This window comes from Enhydra lutris, unplaced genomic scaffold (assembly GCF_002288905.1).
Source record: "Enhydra lutris kenyoni isolate GAN:26980312 unplaced genomic scaffold, ASM228890v2 scaffoldscaffold24, whole genome shotgun sequence".
NCBI lineage: Eukaryota > Metazoa > Chordata > Mammalia > Carnivora > Mustelidae > Enhydra > Enhydra lutris.
This window is the reverse complement of record NW_019154108.1, coordinates 19572547-19587512: the sequence shown is the minus strand read 5'-3', so window position 1 is coordinate 19587512 and position 14966 is coordinate 19572547. Positions and strand designations below refer to the sequence as shown.

General features: G+C 40.6%; 1 protein-coding gene across 2 annotated transcripts; it reads left to right on the top strand.

Annotated features, from left to right (window-relative positions):
- Positions 1–6245: 6245 nt before the first annotated feature.
- LOC111150789 (actin related protein 2/3 complex subunit 5) lies at positions 6246–14721 on the top strand. 2 transcript variants are annotated; one of them, XM_022508386.1, is made up of 4 exons: positions 6246–6584; positions 8929–9001; positions 11353–11529; positions 13347–14721. In XM_022508386.1, exons 1-4 carry the CDS (start codon positions 6442–6444, stop codon positions 13407–13409), a joined length of 456 nt encoding a protein of 151 aa, XP_022364094.1. In that variant the 5' UTR covers positions 6246–6441; the 3' UTR covers positions 13410–14721. The 2 variants fall into 2 exon arrangements, with proteins under 2 accessions (XP_022364094.1, XP_022364095.1); XM_022508387.1 differs by having other exon boundaries at positions 6312–6584; positions 8920–9001.
- The last annotated feature ends 245 nt before the right edge of the window (positions 14722–14966 follow it).

Here is a 14966-nt window from a genome sequence, read left to right as displayed (position 1 = left end):
TTGTACAATAATGTGAACATAATTAATATTACTTAGAGGTACACTTAAAAATGGTCAGACAGTAAATTGTTATGTGTATTTTGCTACAACTTTAAAAAAGTTAAGTGGAATTATTCATCAACACCTACTGATCTCTTCATGTACCAAAAAAAGGTGACATCTTCTGTGACAGACTAAATATTAGGTAACAGGCTCTATGTCTAGTCTCAAAATACTGAGATAAGGTGGGACAAGACCTGAAAAACAAATGTCTTTTAAAAAATCATTACAATAATAAGATTTTTTAAGTTCACAGTTTAGAGTTCGTTTCAAGCTATTGAAAACCTTGGTATAGGTTTATTGGGAACTTGATACCTAGTTATATCCTTATTTTTAACACAAAGGTAAGCAGCACAGTTGGGAATAGTGAGAAAGACTTACTGAAAGCAGAGAGTGGTGATTAAAAGCACAAGATTTGGAATCTGACATACCTAATTACCATACCAGTCTGCTACTCACTGAGCATCAGTGGCTGAGTTACATAATCTCTCTCAGTCTTAGTTTCTTGATCCATAAAATGGACACACTAACTTCTAAGTCCTAGAGCTACTCTGATAATTAAATAAAGTAAATAGATTATTTACCACGTCTAACACAAAACAAACATCAAGCAGTCACTATTATTAATAAAATATTAATAGAATAAGGATAGACAGTAGAAAAAGTAGGAATTGCAGGATCTTTCAAATTCTATCAAAACCATAAATTTTATTTTCTATAAGAAGTAACAATATATTACTAGGATTTGTAACAATCATGTTAGGGGAAGGAAAAAAGTTTGATTTTAATATTTTGCTTAAAGCAACAAGAGAAGCAATAAGTCCATGGTCATGCAAGATATTAAAATAATTGTAAGAAAATATTTTGTGCAACTTTTTGCAAAAAAACTGGCAATCTAGATAGAATGCATGATTATGAAAATATAAATTCTAAAATTGACTCAAAAAGAGAGAAAAAACAAACAAGTCAATAACCACAGAATAGAGAGATGATCAAAGATCTAACCCTAAAAATATGAGCAAGTCCAGATAATTTTGCAAGCATATTTTATAACTCTCAAAGAAAAAAGAGCATAGTAATTTTCTAATCATATTTTTCCAGAGCATAGAAAAGAAGGCAGAAATCTTCTCAACTCATCTTACAAAGCTATACTAATTCTAATATCAAAATTGAATGGAGATGGCAAAGAATACTATGGGGCAATCTCACTTACACGTATTGATTCTGAAATCACATAAACAAAATATAAACTAATCGAAACTATCAAGTAATTAACCACAACTATCAAGTAAGTCACCACAATCTATTCTAGAAATGTGGGAATGGTTCAATGCAAAAATATATATATAGATAGGGGCACCTGGGTGATCAGTCAGTTAAGCGTCTGCCTTCTGCTCAGGTCATGATCTCAGGGTCCTGGGATCAAGCCTGTACGGAGCTCCCACATTAGGCTCCTTGCGGGGAGTCTACTTCTCCCTCTCCCTCTGCCCCTCCCCAACTTCCCCCATGCTTGCTCTCTCTCTCTCTCAAATAAAATCTTTAAAAAAAATATATATATATATAGTATATATGTATACACACATATATGAATATATGTATATATTCATTACATTTAATTAAAAGATAAAAAGTAATACTATTTTTGTTACTAGGTCCCTCAAAAAAAGCTGGTTTTGACAATTCCAGCAGTCATTCCTAAATATCCTAAAACAATAGGAAATATAAACTGGTAAAATACCAACATCATTTCCATTAAAATAGAAACAAAGAAGAGATCCCTAATATCACCCAGTTTTTCAACACTGCTTTTGCAAGTACGACTAATGCCATGAGATTTTAAAAAAATAAATGAAAGTGATATAAATATTAGAAAAGAAAATGTAAGTTATCCTTATCTCAAATATTATGATTATATACTATGACAAGAAATGCAACCCTAAAACAACTGTTAACATTAATAAGAGATCCCAGCCGTGGGAAAGAATACAGAATAAATACATTTTTAAATCCATAGCTTCTCTTAATATTATTATAAGCAGGTAAAAAAATTAAACAGAGAGTCCAATTCAAAACAATGTTTAACAAATAAGATTTATTTTTATTTGATTTAGCACTAAACGTTTTTCCTGAGACAAGAGTACAGATTAAAATTTTTAATCTTATATAAAGGTCCCATTGTAAAATAGTTCACCCTATCTATCCTATCCTAGTGTATAATCATAAAGTTATATAAAGCTAAAATAAATCACAAAGCAAAAATGGAAAATTTGGAAGGCTAGTGGTTCAACACAGAACTAGTTCATTTGGATATTACGTACAAGCATTAGACCATACTATAGTCTAGGTAACATGCTAAAAAATCTTTTTATAGGGGTGCCTGGGTGGCTCAGTGGGTTAAGACTCTGCCTTCAGCTCAGGTCATGGTCTCAAGGTCCTGGGATTGAGCCCCACATCGGGTTCTCTGCTCAGTGGGAAGCCTGCTGCCCCCTCTCTCTCTCTGCCTGCCTCTCTGCCTACTTGGGCCTCTCTCTCTGTCAAATAAATAAATAAAATCTTTTTAAAAAAATATTCTTATATTGTACTAATTATGTTGCTAGAGAACAGTGGTATTAATCACCATTACCAGAACTGAACTTCACTTATTTATTTTATATTTATAACACATGTTTGATGTATTTGATTAACACTGGCCTCGCTTCCATTTCATTGCTGTGGGATTCAATGTCTTCGTTTGTTAAGTATTTAGTGTCAAGCCTGGGGAAAACAAGCACATGGTAGGTAGAGCACTCAGTTTAAAAAATCTGAAAAGAAAGACCTATTATAAAACAGTTTTATCAAAATCCTTTCTAATTAAAAAGATTCTTCACTCTTTGCATTATCACAGATAATAAAAAGGAGCTACATAGTATCACACAGCATTAACCTTGAGAAAATTCAGATTTAGTCTGAATACTTTAGTATTCAACTAAACCAGGTTATTTGCTCAGTAAATAAAATGTCTTAAAGCCTTATGGATCTGTTATTTCAGGGATACACACTCATTTGGAAAATTAAAATAGGGGGAATAATATTATCTAAAATGAATTAAGTATCATGGTTAGCATAAAAAGTTGTAATTTGCAATAAAGTGGAATAATGTGTATTATCTAATTAAAACATAATTAAGGACAGGTTTCTACACACACACACACAGACACACACACACACACACACACACACACACACACATTTCCCTAAAGCTTTATAGATTTGACTGTTAGCTGATTAGGGTAGGGAGGAAATTAATGTATCCATTAAGAAATACTCACTCTCTAAATATGATTGCAAAATTGTTAGATTATTCATTGGATACAAATATGTTTCATACCTATTATATACTAGGTACTTATCAGTACAATAAAAAATACCATATTGGAAAAGGACCTTTTGACATTATTACATCTCAAATGTATTATGCATTATGCGACTGAGAATTAGTTATATTTAACACTTTCAACATATAGAGCAAAATTCTGAGTAATCAAATCAATTATACCCTTGAGCAACTCGATTTTTTAAATTCCTCTCACTATTCCCTTAAGTTGATTTCTACCCCAGAATTCTTTCCCAGTTCTAAAATAAGAGAACAGAGACATTTCCTAAATAAGACCTAATACAAAAGAAGAGAAATGTAAGAGAAGGGATACACTAGTCTTAAATCCTTGTTTCTGTTTGCTCTCAATAGCACTTCTAATGTTCAATTTTCTCTTCAAAGAAAATCTTGATTTAGAAGAACAAAAGAGCACAATCATCTTTCACATCAAAACAAGTATACTGTTGAGCTCTTACCAAAGTTAGCGAAAGATTGAAACTGAGGAGGAAATAGTAAAACAAATCTTTATTGTAAATTATATAATGCCACTCACCATAGTAATGGTCTGATACATTGGCATATGACTTTTTTTTTTAAAGATTCTATTTATTTATTCTGACAGACAGAGATCACAAGTAGGCAGAGAGGCAGGCAGAGAGAGAGGAGGAAGCAGGCTCCTGGCTGAGCAGAGAGCCTGATGCGGGGCTTGATCCCAGAACCCCGGGATCACGACCAGAGCCGAAGGCAGAGGCTTCAACCCACTGAGCCACCCAGGCACTCCTGGCATATGACTTTTTAAAATAAATATTACCAACAGGTAGAAAATTTTCCTCTGCTCTCTGAAAACAGAGCATGGAGGAGTTTTTTATCATGTGTTTGCTCATAACTTGAATCTTAATTTAAAGAAATGTCACTTCCACCACGTAAATGATATATTTTCTATACGAGTGATTTAATTGAGAAGAGAAAAATGCCATATTGCTTCTTCCTTCCAAGAAAGGATATATTCCATTCCTGAGAACTCCCTCTGTCTCTCTCCATATATACATATACATACACATATATATGTATATATCTCCACATATATACATATGTATACATGTCAATGTAGATATAGATACACATATATACAAATGTATGCATATCTGTCCAACAAATGGTTGATTTTGAGATCTCTCTTCCTTTCCTTACTGATTCATTATGTTCACTCTGACTTTCAAACATTTATTCATTCATCAATGAATAACTGAGTACCCAAATGTATTGAGTTCTGCCAGCATGCCGAGCATTATATCAGATGTAAAGGAAGATACAAAATAAATATAAGACAAGTCTTTGCCCTCCAGAATCTTTTGATCTCTTCCAGGAGTGAAATAAAACATGATATGTCATTAAGTAATTCATAAGACCAGTGCCAAAGTCAATGGTACAGGTAACATGTATTTTACATGTAGGTAGAATTTTAGAGCTTCGGAACACTTTCCTGTACTTAATCATCAGAACAGACTCATGAAGTACACATTATTAGCTCCACTTCAGCAACGAGGAACCTGAAATTCAGAATTTTAAGTGGAATGCCTCAATCAAATGGATTATGAGTCAAAGTCAAGACTTGAGCCAGGGTTTTCCTACTCTGAGTCCAGTGCTCTTTTCAATACAGCACAGGAAACCAAGGATTGGGGTATTAACAGGGCAACAACCGGCTTTCTGCTTGAGATGGAATTGAGCTAGACCTGACAGGATGTCAGGAAAACATAAAGCTATCTGAGCAGCGTCCGGCTGAATGTCCAAAATAATTTTATTCTGCAAATATCTGTACTTCAGTGTTATACACAGAACACAACTACCATTTCTTTAGTGTTAGTGCCTCTATCTCCTCCTAAGTGCTTTGCTCTCAGAAATGAGGATGTCAAATGTAAGAAAAGCTGGCCTAGCAGGATCATACAAATCTTAAGTCACAAATATAAATCTTAAAGATCTGGTTTCCACTAATCCTCACACGTTTTGTTTCCCCACATCGCCGGAGAGCGTAACTCGCCCCTATCCTTTTCTAACAATCTTGCTCCAAACAGCCACTTATTTTAAGATGTCCGTGACTGACCCTACCCCAAATTCCACAGGTTCGCCCCAGTTTTGCCACCCCGGCCCCTGCCCAGAACCTTCCCCTGCCTCCCAACGGATATGATACCTACTCTGCCGGTGCCGTCGGGATGCTGTCACACAGCACTGACGGATAAGATATGACCTTTCGACTCCGTCCTTGGGGACCTCCCGCTGGCTGCACAGCGTAGTTCCAACCCGGGGAAAGGGGCTCCCGGCTCAGGAACGCAGCCACCGGCAGTGCACGGTCCGAAGTGATGTCTCTGACAACTAAAACGACGCTGGGCGCCCGGGCGCGCATCACTCCGCCCCATACTCCTGCCAACTGCAGGGGACTCGGTCCGGCAACCAGTCCATCCCACCTCACAGGCAAGTCCGGGCCAGCCGGACCTCACGCAGGACCCAGATGACAGGTCGCCGGCAGCGGCGGCGGCAGCAAAAGCCACCCGCCCCCAGTGCCCATAGCCACCAACCTAAGGACCCCCCCACACCCCCAGCCCCGACTGGACCGCAGAGAAGCGTTGCTATGGAAACCCTCTGAGGATCACATGACGGCATCGGACGACCAATTGCCTCTTCCCTCTGCCCGCGGCCCCACTTTCGGCCCTCCCCCGGCCCCGCCCCCTCCGCCCCCGCCTCCTTCGCCCAGCCCCGCCCCTTCCCTGCAGAGAGCCCGCGCCTGCGCCCTGCGTTCGGCGCGCTCCCTCCCTCGCGCGCGCTCCCCGGGGAAGAGCGGGGGCGGTGTAGGAGGCTAGAGAAGAGCATGAAGCTGAGGAGGAAGGAGCGCCGCCAGCGCGCAGGCCCAGAAGCGCCCGAGCCCCGACTGCCGGCGACGCCCCAGAGCGGAAGAGGGAAGTCAAGGCGCCAGGCTGCGGGTTCCTGGTGGGCTTCGCTTACCGAGGTAGAGGCAGCAACCCAGAGGAGGCTTTTGCCGCCGGTCCGGATCGGGGATGTCGAAGAACACGGTGTCGTCGGCCCGGTTCCGGAAGGTGGACGTGGATGAGTACGACGAGAACAAGTTCGTGGACGAGGAAGACGGGGGCGATGGGCAGGCCGGGCCCGACGAAGGCGAGGTGGACTCCTGCCTGCGGCAATATCCTTGCGTCTGCCGGCCTCCCTTCCCCGTCCCGCCCCGCCCCTCTCCCGGGACCCCGCAGCCCCCGGGCCAGCGGCGCGGAGCTGCCCGCAGCGGCCCATGACTTAAATCTGTCTCTCTGGGGTCCTCCGCTCTGAGAGGGCAGGGGACACTCCCATTCCTACCCGAGTCGCCCCGAGACCCCAGGGACCCGCCTCGGAAACTTGCCCTTCCCGGCGCGCCTTTCCCGCCCCGATTCCTCAGGTTGCGGCCGGAGTTCCTGCCTCCGGGAACTGGCGGGGCCGGCCGCGCCCTCGCGGCGCAGGGGGAGGCGTCTGGTGCTGCCGTCTGGCTCTCGGGGGGCGCTCACGTTGTCCTCCCCAGGACGGTGCTGGCCGGAGTCACATCGGCTCCAGAAATTTGTGTTTGGGAAGTAGCAGGCTGCTGCTTCTGTTGTGGTGGTTTGGTTTTGGCAGCGTTGGGAGAGTTTATTCCTTGCTGGGAGGGATGGGGCGGTTTGCAGAATTGAGGCCCTCGGTCCTTTTAGCCCCTGGGCGTTTTTAAAAAGCATTATTATGTAAAGAGAAAGGAATTTGGCAAGATAAAGGTTGCCAGGTACAGAATTTGTTAACCGGGAGAAAGGGAAAAAGTACGAAACAACCAACTCCCGAGAAGGAAGGTTGGAGGTTTTTACCTGCTAAGCGAGGGACAATGGGAAGAGGGATTGCATATGGAGAATCCCTGGAAATATTTAAAATAAATCCCAGTGAATAAAATAGACGATGAGTCATTTGTACAAAGCAGGATCATTTTTGTAACCCTGAAATCGTTTCCATTTCAGTTAAAATGTGGCTGTCAGTTCCTGGGTTTTGTTTTTGCATATTTGAATATTCATAAATTTGAGCATTTGCATCACATCTTTTTTAGAAAAATGTAAATGTTGCAACAACTAATGCTGTAATTTTAGAGAATCTCAATTACTGAATTCACTCATTTCTAATTATTCTTGAATGTATTATAAGATAGGGAAGACTCTAAACCCTTTCCTCATCAATGTCCTATTAAAGTATAATGGAGAAATATGAGTGAAAATATTGGTTGTAACTGTATCTAGTCTTAAAGGCACCTAAAATACAGCACTAAACATTTATCAACATGCAGATGTTTCTTTGATTCCCACAGCTTTCATAGTCAGATGTTGCTATTTTGCATTACTTAAATACTTAGATGCTTTAGGTCTTAACAATGAGCCAGTCTGCAACAGACATGCTTTTCTAGAAGTTCCGTTAACCCTTGAAAATAACAGCTTACCACCACCCATAGGGGTTTTTTGGTTTGGGGGCTTTTTTTGGTGAAACTTTTTTTTCTTTCTCCCAGACATAAGCAGTGAACATGACTCTGTCTGAAAACACTCTTTGTGGTGGATAAATGATGTTTTGTGAACTAACTTTAGGTGGATGGGTGAGGAGTCTTTAACTGGTACCGCTGTGTCCATATAATGGAACTGCTTTTTAATCACTATGGTAAAATAAAAAGATACTGTCTCTTCTTCTCCTGTTGCAACCAGAAGAGACAAGCTCTGGGCCAGGCACTACGGATGGAGGAACAAGTGAACTCTGTGGTTTTCCTTTTAGGGGAATGACTGTATATTCTGACAGTCTGATTGGCCTTCCGTGTCTCATACTTGCTAACTCACTGGTGCTTTCAAAGACTAAATTTAATAGGTATGACCTAAAACGGTTTCAGTAACCTTTATGAAATATAAGAGAAAATAACACAAAACAGAAAAATTAAGCTACTACCTAAAGGTCCTTGAATTACTAGATCTTTTGTAGTGCCTCTTTTCATTTATATTGAGAGATTGCTGAGGTATCTCATTTAGAGTGCTGTAATAATCACCAGCATTTTCTACCCGCATTTCAATTCATATAGAATATAATTCTAGCAAACGTTTGGTCTTTATTTTTCCAGTCAGAATCACATAAAAAGACATCTTGGTTGAGAATGTGCTGTTTCATTTTGGGACCTGATAATTCTGAGATACGTATAATTTTTTAGAAATGTAACCGGATCATGTTTGCATCTGTGTCTTACTGGAAAAGAAAAGGCTATCACCAAAGTGTTCATTTAGTAGTTAGAGCCAGACAGGAACTGGTCTTTGCCTTATTACTTTCTCTTATGTCTTCAATATTTTACATTTGATTGACATCCTTGAAACCAACATGCTGAGTTTTCCAATATTCAACAGAGTGACTGTGGTAATTTTTCTTTCTATGCATAAAGTCAGGTCTTCAGAACCAATGATATTTACAGTGCTTTCCTGAGGGCTGCCCTTTGGTGCTATTCCCTTAACGTCCATCACAGGAAACATGACAGCCGCCCTCCAGGCAGCTCTGAAAAATCCTCCTATCAACACCAAGAGTCAGGCGGTGAAGGTAAGTCCCAGACCCACAGTGATCTCTGCTGATACCGAAGCTTTCTTCCCAGAATCCTCTGAAGTGTCATGAAGTCAACAAATATTTTAACCATTTATTGTCTTTGATGTGGAAGAGCTTACTCTGTAGTTTGATAGGTAAAAATTTACATGTGGAAAACAGCAATCTAATACTGAGTTATGAGAATGAGAGATCTTTTTTGTGTGTTTATTGGAGGCACTTGGGTTGAATTTGAGCAAAGGCCTGAAGAATAAACAAAACTCTTGCAAAATAAACAGATTCTATGTAGTTGCTTTTTAGAAATTTTTCTAAATTATGCAAGTATTAAATGTTTATAGAAAACTCAGAGAAGTGGGGACAAAAGGGTAATCATCATCCCCCTGTCCAGAGGTAGCTAGTTACTACTTTTTGGTGTTGCTACATGCTTACAGTTTTTGTATTAGTTGTCTTGCTTTGTTTTTTTGTTTTTTGTTTTTTTAATGGAGTTTTATAACTGGCTTTTTTTTTTTTTAATATATATATGAACATCTTTCCTTGGCAATAAGTTTATTTCAAAAGCATCTTTTTTAATGGCTGCATATAGATAGGCTGCAGTTTACATGTAACTAATCTCCTTTTGTCATATGTTTAGGTTATTGACCTGTTGTTGTAAACAGTACTGAAATGAACATTTGGGGTATATTGTTACTCTTTTTCTTTGAGTGAATTCCTAGAAGTGAATTGCTGGGTTTTTAGAATGCACATTTTTTAAGGCTTTTGGTACAAGTGGTATTGCCAAATTGCCCTTCAGAAAAACGTGACCTAACATCCCCAGCAGCGGTCTTTCCGGAAATTCTGGAGAACTTATTTACTGATTGTTTAAGATGAAGCCCAGAGCTCTGACCCCATTGTCTGTAGGAACTCTAAGGATCCCTTTAACTGAATACTAGTAATAATTTAAGTAAATGTATAATAATTACCTCGCCAACAATGAGAGGAAACATTTTCTTTGGTTTTTGAAAGTGACGAGAGAGGTCATTGAAATTTCAGCTTTACCACCTTCTGCTTTTACATGGGTGAGTTTTTCTCACAGTTTGCGGGTGGGAAGTTATAGCTGTGGTGGTTAAGAATATTTTTCTAAATTGGGTAATTGCATAGTCTTTAAACTGAAGACAACGATAGGTGGTAGAAACATTCTGTAAACTCCTGATCATTAGGAATGCCAAAGATATCACTCTTGAATAGGCGAGGTGAAATTGTTGAAAGGGTAAATTAAGTGTTCTCTGCTTACTTCATGGGTGAAAAAATGACTTTGCTCTTGGAGCAGCCTTTTATCAAAGAAAAAAAATCATCGTAAAATGAAGATCACTATATCTTACATCTTGACTGTAGATATGAAACTTAAAATGGGTGTTCTTAAAAGCTTATTTTTATTTATTATTATTGAAGGATGGTTCAATATAGAATTGCAGTTCGTTTTTTTCTTTGTCCTCAGGGTTTTTTTTGAGGTCAAGAAGTAAAATTTAAATACAGATTTAATAAAATGGGCAAGTTATCATATGTGTTTGTAAGCAAATCCTTTCAGCTCTCCTTCAGACATGTCAAGAGTCTGTCCCCCTCCACTGCTCGCCCAAGCCAGCCTATATTATCGCAGTCCCTTCCAAACTGGTCTCCCAGCTCTGCCTCTTTCCCTGCGCCCCCACCAGCCCAGCATCGGCTTATTCTCAGCATGGCAGCCAAAGGGATCCTGTTAAAATACCAATCAGTTTATATCACTGTTCTTCTCAAAACCTTCCAACATCCTCTCATTTCTCTTAAAGCCAGAATCCTCACAGTGGCCTGTGGGGCTTATGTGGTCTGTTCCCGCTGCCTCTCTGACTTCCTGTCCTACTATTCTGCCATATCGCTCTGGCCCCCAGGGAGCTTTCTGCTGTCCCTGAACACCCTGGACACACAATAACAGTATTTGTTCTTTCCTCTGTCTGAAATGGTTTTCTCAGATACACCCAAGGATGCTTCTTTCATGTCCCATCAGGTTTTAATGTCACCTCAGTGGAGCCTTTCCGGAACAACCACTTCACACGCACATCTAAATGTTCTGTTCTGGGGCGCCTGGGTGGCTCAGAGGGTTATGCCTCTGCCTTCGGCTCAGGTCATGATCCTGGGGTCCTGGGATCGAGCCCCATGTTGGGCTCTCTGCTCTGCGGGGAGCCTGCTTCCCCCTCTCTCTCTGCCTGCTGCTCTGCCTACTTGTGATTCTATCTCTCTGTCAAATAAATAAAATAAAATCTTTTTTAAAAAGACATTAATTAAAAATAAATAAATAAATTGATAGATCAAAAATAAATGTTCTGTTCTTTATTTATCCCCAGGATCGAGCAGGCAGCATTGTTTTGAAGGTGCTCATCTCTTTTAAAGCAAATGATATTGAAAAGGCAGTTCAGTCCCTGGACAAGAATGGTGTGGACCTTCTAATGAAGTATATTTATAAAGGCTTCGAGAGCCCCTCTGACAATAGCAGTGCTGTGTTACTGCAATGGCACGAGAAGGTGAGTTACGGGTTCTAAATCACTATGACTGGCTCCTTTGTAATAGGAAGTAACAATGACACACCTTCTACCACCTAAATAATTATTTTGACTTCTCGGCTGTACGTCTTTGTTTTTACAGATAAATGCATGGAAATGAAAGGTTAGATTTATGCTTACTGGCCTTGGTTTTAAGAGATTCTCGTTTACAACACATTCAGTGAGGAAAACACACACTAAAGAGATAGTAAAACTCGTCTCTGTCAAGTCACTTGATGGCTCAACCGTGGCCAGATAAAGAGACTAACTTTTATGGATGGGGTAACCAGACCTCCCCGTTTTCCCAAGATGGCCCCAGTTTATGCCTGTTCTCCCAACATAATTATGACTAGTTCCCTTTCAGTCTCCAGTGTACCAGTTGGAGAGTAATGTATATGGTCATCCTGTTCAGGAACACTTCCCATTCGCCAGTCACTGTACCATTAGTTGATGTTTCATTTAAGCCTTATAATGACCCTACAAGGTATATAAACATCTTTGTCATCCTCAATTTAGAGGTGAAGAGCCCACTTAAAAACCTAAGCCACGTGGTTCCTGTCCAGTGTCAGGACCATAGCAGCCACTGATGGAGCACTTACTGTATTCCAAGCACTCTCCCAAGCACTTTCCAAATATTAACTCCATTAATCCTCATAAAAATACTAGGAGAGAAAGCTTGTTGTCATACCTGTTTTGGTGGATGGAGAAACTGAGGCCCACGTTAAGCCTTGACTCCTTCCTAACACCAGTCACCAGCTTTGCCATTCTGTCCGCTAAGTAATTCTCCAGCCGTGCACTCAGATACCTCTCTAATGCAGCTCTTTGCAGCCTCTCTCCGTCTGTTGCTGTAACTTCCTATCCGGGCCTCCAGCTACCAGTTCTGCCTCCCTCGAATCTGTCTCCACCCGGTTGCCAGAATGCCCTCTCTCCAAACCAGATCTACCCTGTCAGCCACCTGCAGGATGAAGCCCAAGTTCCCAAGTCTAGCCGCTCCTCTGCTGTGCTGTCCTTCCCCCCGTGCTCCGGCAGCGAACAGCGGAATCGTGTGCTTTCCCAGAATACACCGTACTGTTTCACACTCCTCGACCTTTGCTCAGGATTTTCTCTGTGCCTGAGTGCCTCCTCACTGAGGGCACGGCTCTGTCACTGCATACATTATACTAGCATGATCTCCTTATATATCTGTCCCTTCCTGGTAGACCAGAAGATGCTCTGTCCCTAGCATCCAACACGGTACCCAGTACACAGAAGTATTCAGGAAGTAAGCCAGAGCTTTCAATTCCTGATACTCAGGACTTGCAGTTTTTGAAGGTAAAGTCAAAATTTTAAAGTTGCCAAGTTCTTAGCTATTGAATTATACATTCTTAGCTTGGGGGAATAAAAAGAATCTGACAGACTGGCTAATCTAAATGGAACTTAGGGCAGTTGATCCCAGTTTGAATTTCTTCCTGACAGAGCTAAGAGAGCAATATGCAAGTCCTAGTTTATATGTGAGCACTTGTTTTAGGCAAGCACATGCTGTAAGAACATCCTGTTAACGCGAAAACAACAGAGTAGAATATCAGCTACTGTCTCACTGGCATGTGGGTGCGCGAGGCAGGGACTCCGAAGGTGGTGTGGGTCTCTGTGTGCTGAGAACAGTGCCTGGCGCACGATGGGTGTGCAAGAAATGCGTGTGAAAATTAATGGATCCAAAGCCGATAGCTGGACACATTCCTTCTTTAAGAAAAATGTTTTACTTGGTATGAGAATTGACCCTTTCTGATTCCATCAGCATTTACATTTTGGTTTCTTCTTAGGCACTTGCTGCTGGAGGAGTCGGATCCATTGTTCGAGTCCTGACTGCAAGGAAAACCGTGTAGTCGGCAGGAACTGGATAGCCTGTGGGTGTGGGAGTCGCTGGTACAAAGACCAAAACAACCAAATGCCACCGCTGCCCTTTAGGCGGCATCTGTTTCTCTCAGCTTTGCCTTCTTGCTTCCTTTTTTCATCTCTGCAAAGAAGAAAATCACATATCCGTTTTCCTTTCATGAAAATTGGGATAATACAGAGGAAATGTTTATGAACAGGAGTATTCCATGCTCTGAAAAACGATTTCAGTGTATACCTGTCTGTATATAGTACAATTTGCCTTCAAGTTTAATTGTGCAATTTTAACCCCTATTGGCTTGGTGGGGTTTGGTTTTGTTTTGCATTTTTTTTTAAGGTGTTTTGTTTTGTTTTTGACTAATAGTGAGAAATTTGATGAGAATTTGAGGCCAGTTTCCTAACTCACTGCTAGCCAGGAAATGATCTTTATAAAAAATACAGTTGAGAAACTGGCAGCTGTTAACATTGTAAAACTGGACCAGAATTCCCTTATTTAAGCAAAATGTGTTTCTGGAATGAGTGGTGGGTGAACAGCGCTCCAAGTTGCAGCTTTGTTTCTGCTTACCGCCAGATCACGGGAGCTTATGGACGCTTCTTCCTCTCTGCATCCGATAATCATGGCCTCTCGATTTCTTTGTGGTCTCCAGGGTCCAGAGCAAGGAGTCTTGCTCTACAAAAATGTATCTAGGAAATGCCAGAGCCAGTTCGGCACGAGCATAAAACTTTGTTCTAATAATACGACCCAATGTGGGGAAACTACTCCAAATGAGAAAAGACGTGGAAACAATGATGAAGTTCAAACTCTGGGCAGCCTCTGAATGAAACGCTCTTTTCTTTAGAAATATAATCGCTGCCTTAGACATTACAAGGTATTTAACTAGTGTTTAATACGCCCTATAAATGTCTTCAGTGTTCTTCAGGGTAATGAGGATCTTAAAAGATTTGGTTCAGATCCAGACACATAGACAGTCTGTATTGTAGCTCAGCGGTTTTTAAAAAAGGAAAATGCCACATAGCAAAAAGTGTTTACTTTGTTGGACAAACCAAATCGGTTCTCAAAAAATGACCGGTGCTTATAAAATGTTACCATTCAGTAACTCCAAAACAAACCACCTGAATGCACATGACCAAGAGGGAAATCAGCCTGTGTTTAGTATTTACATTGGACACCAGTTTTGTAATCACTGTCTTATGTGAGAACTGGTGGAGAAATTCTATAACCTCTTTGCTGTTTTTGATACCTGCTTTTTGTTTTGTTTTGTAAAAATGATAAAGTTCAGGAAATAAAATGTCAGTGTTGAATAATTTATTTTTCTCTTATTTTAATACTCATGAATGTGTGGTTAATTAAGGGGGAAGACTTCCTGTTTTCCCAGTAGGTTATGGTACTTTCGACAAGAAGTAATTTGGTACAGAAGATTTCTAATAGAAATCTCCTTTATTCACATGTAAAGGAGAGGAGTAAAGAAGAGAGTCATTGATGAAGGCAGGGTACCGCTGGAGCCTTGGGAATGATTCCATAGCCCTCTGGATGCCAGCCGAGCGCCCAA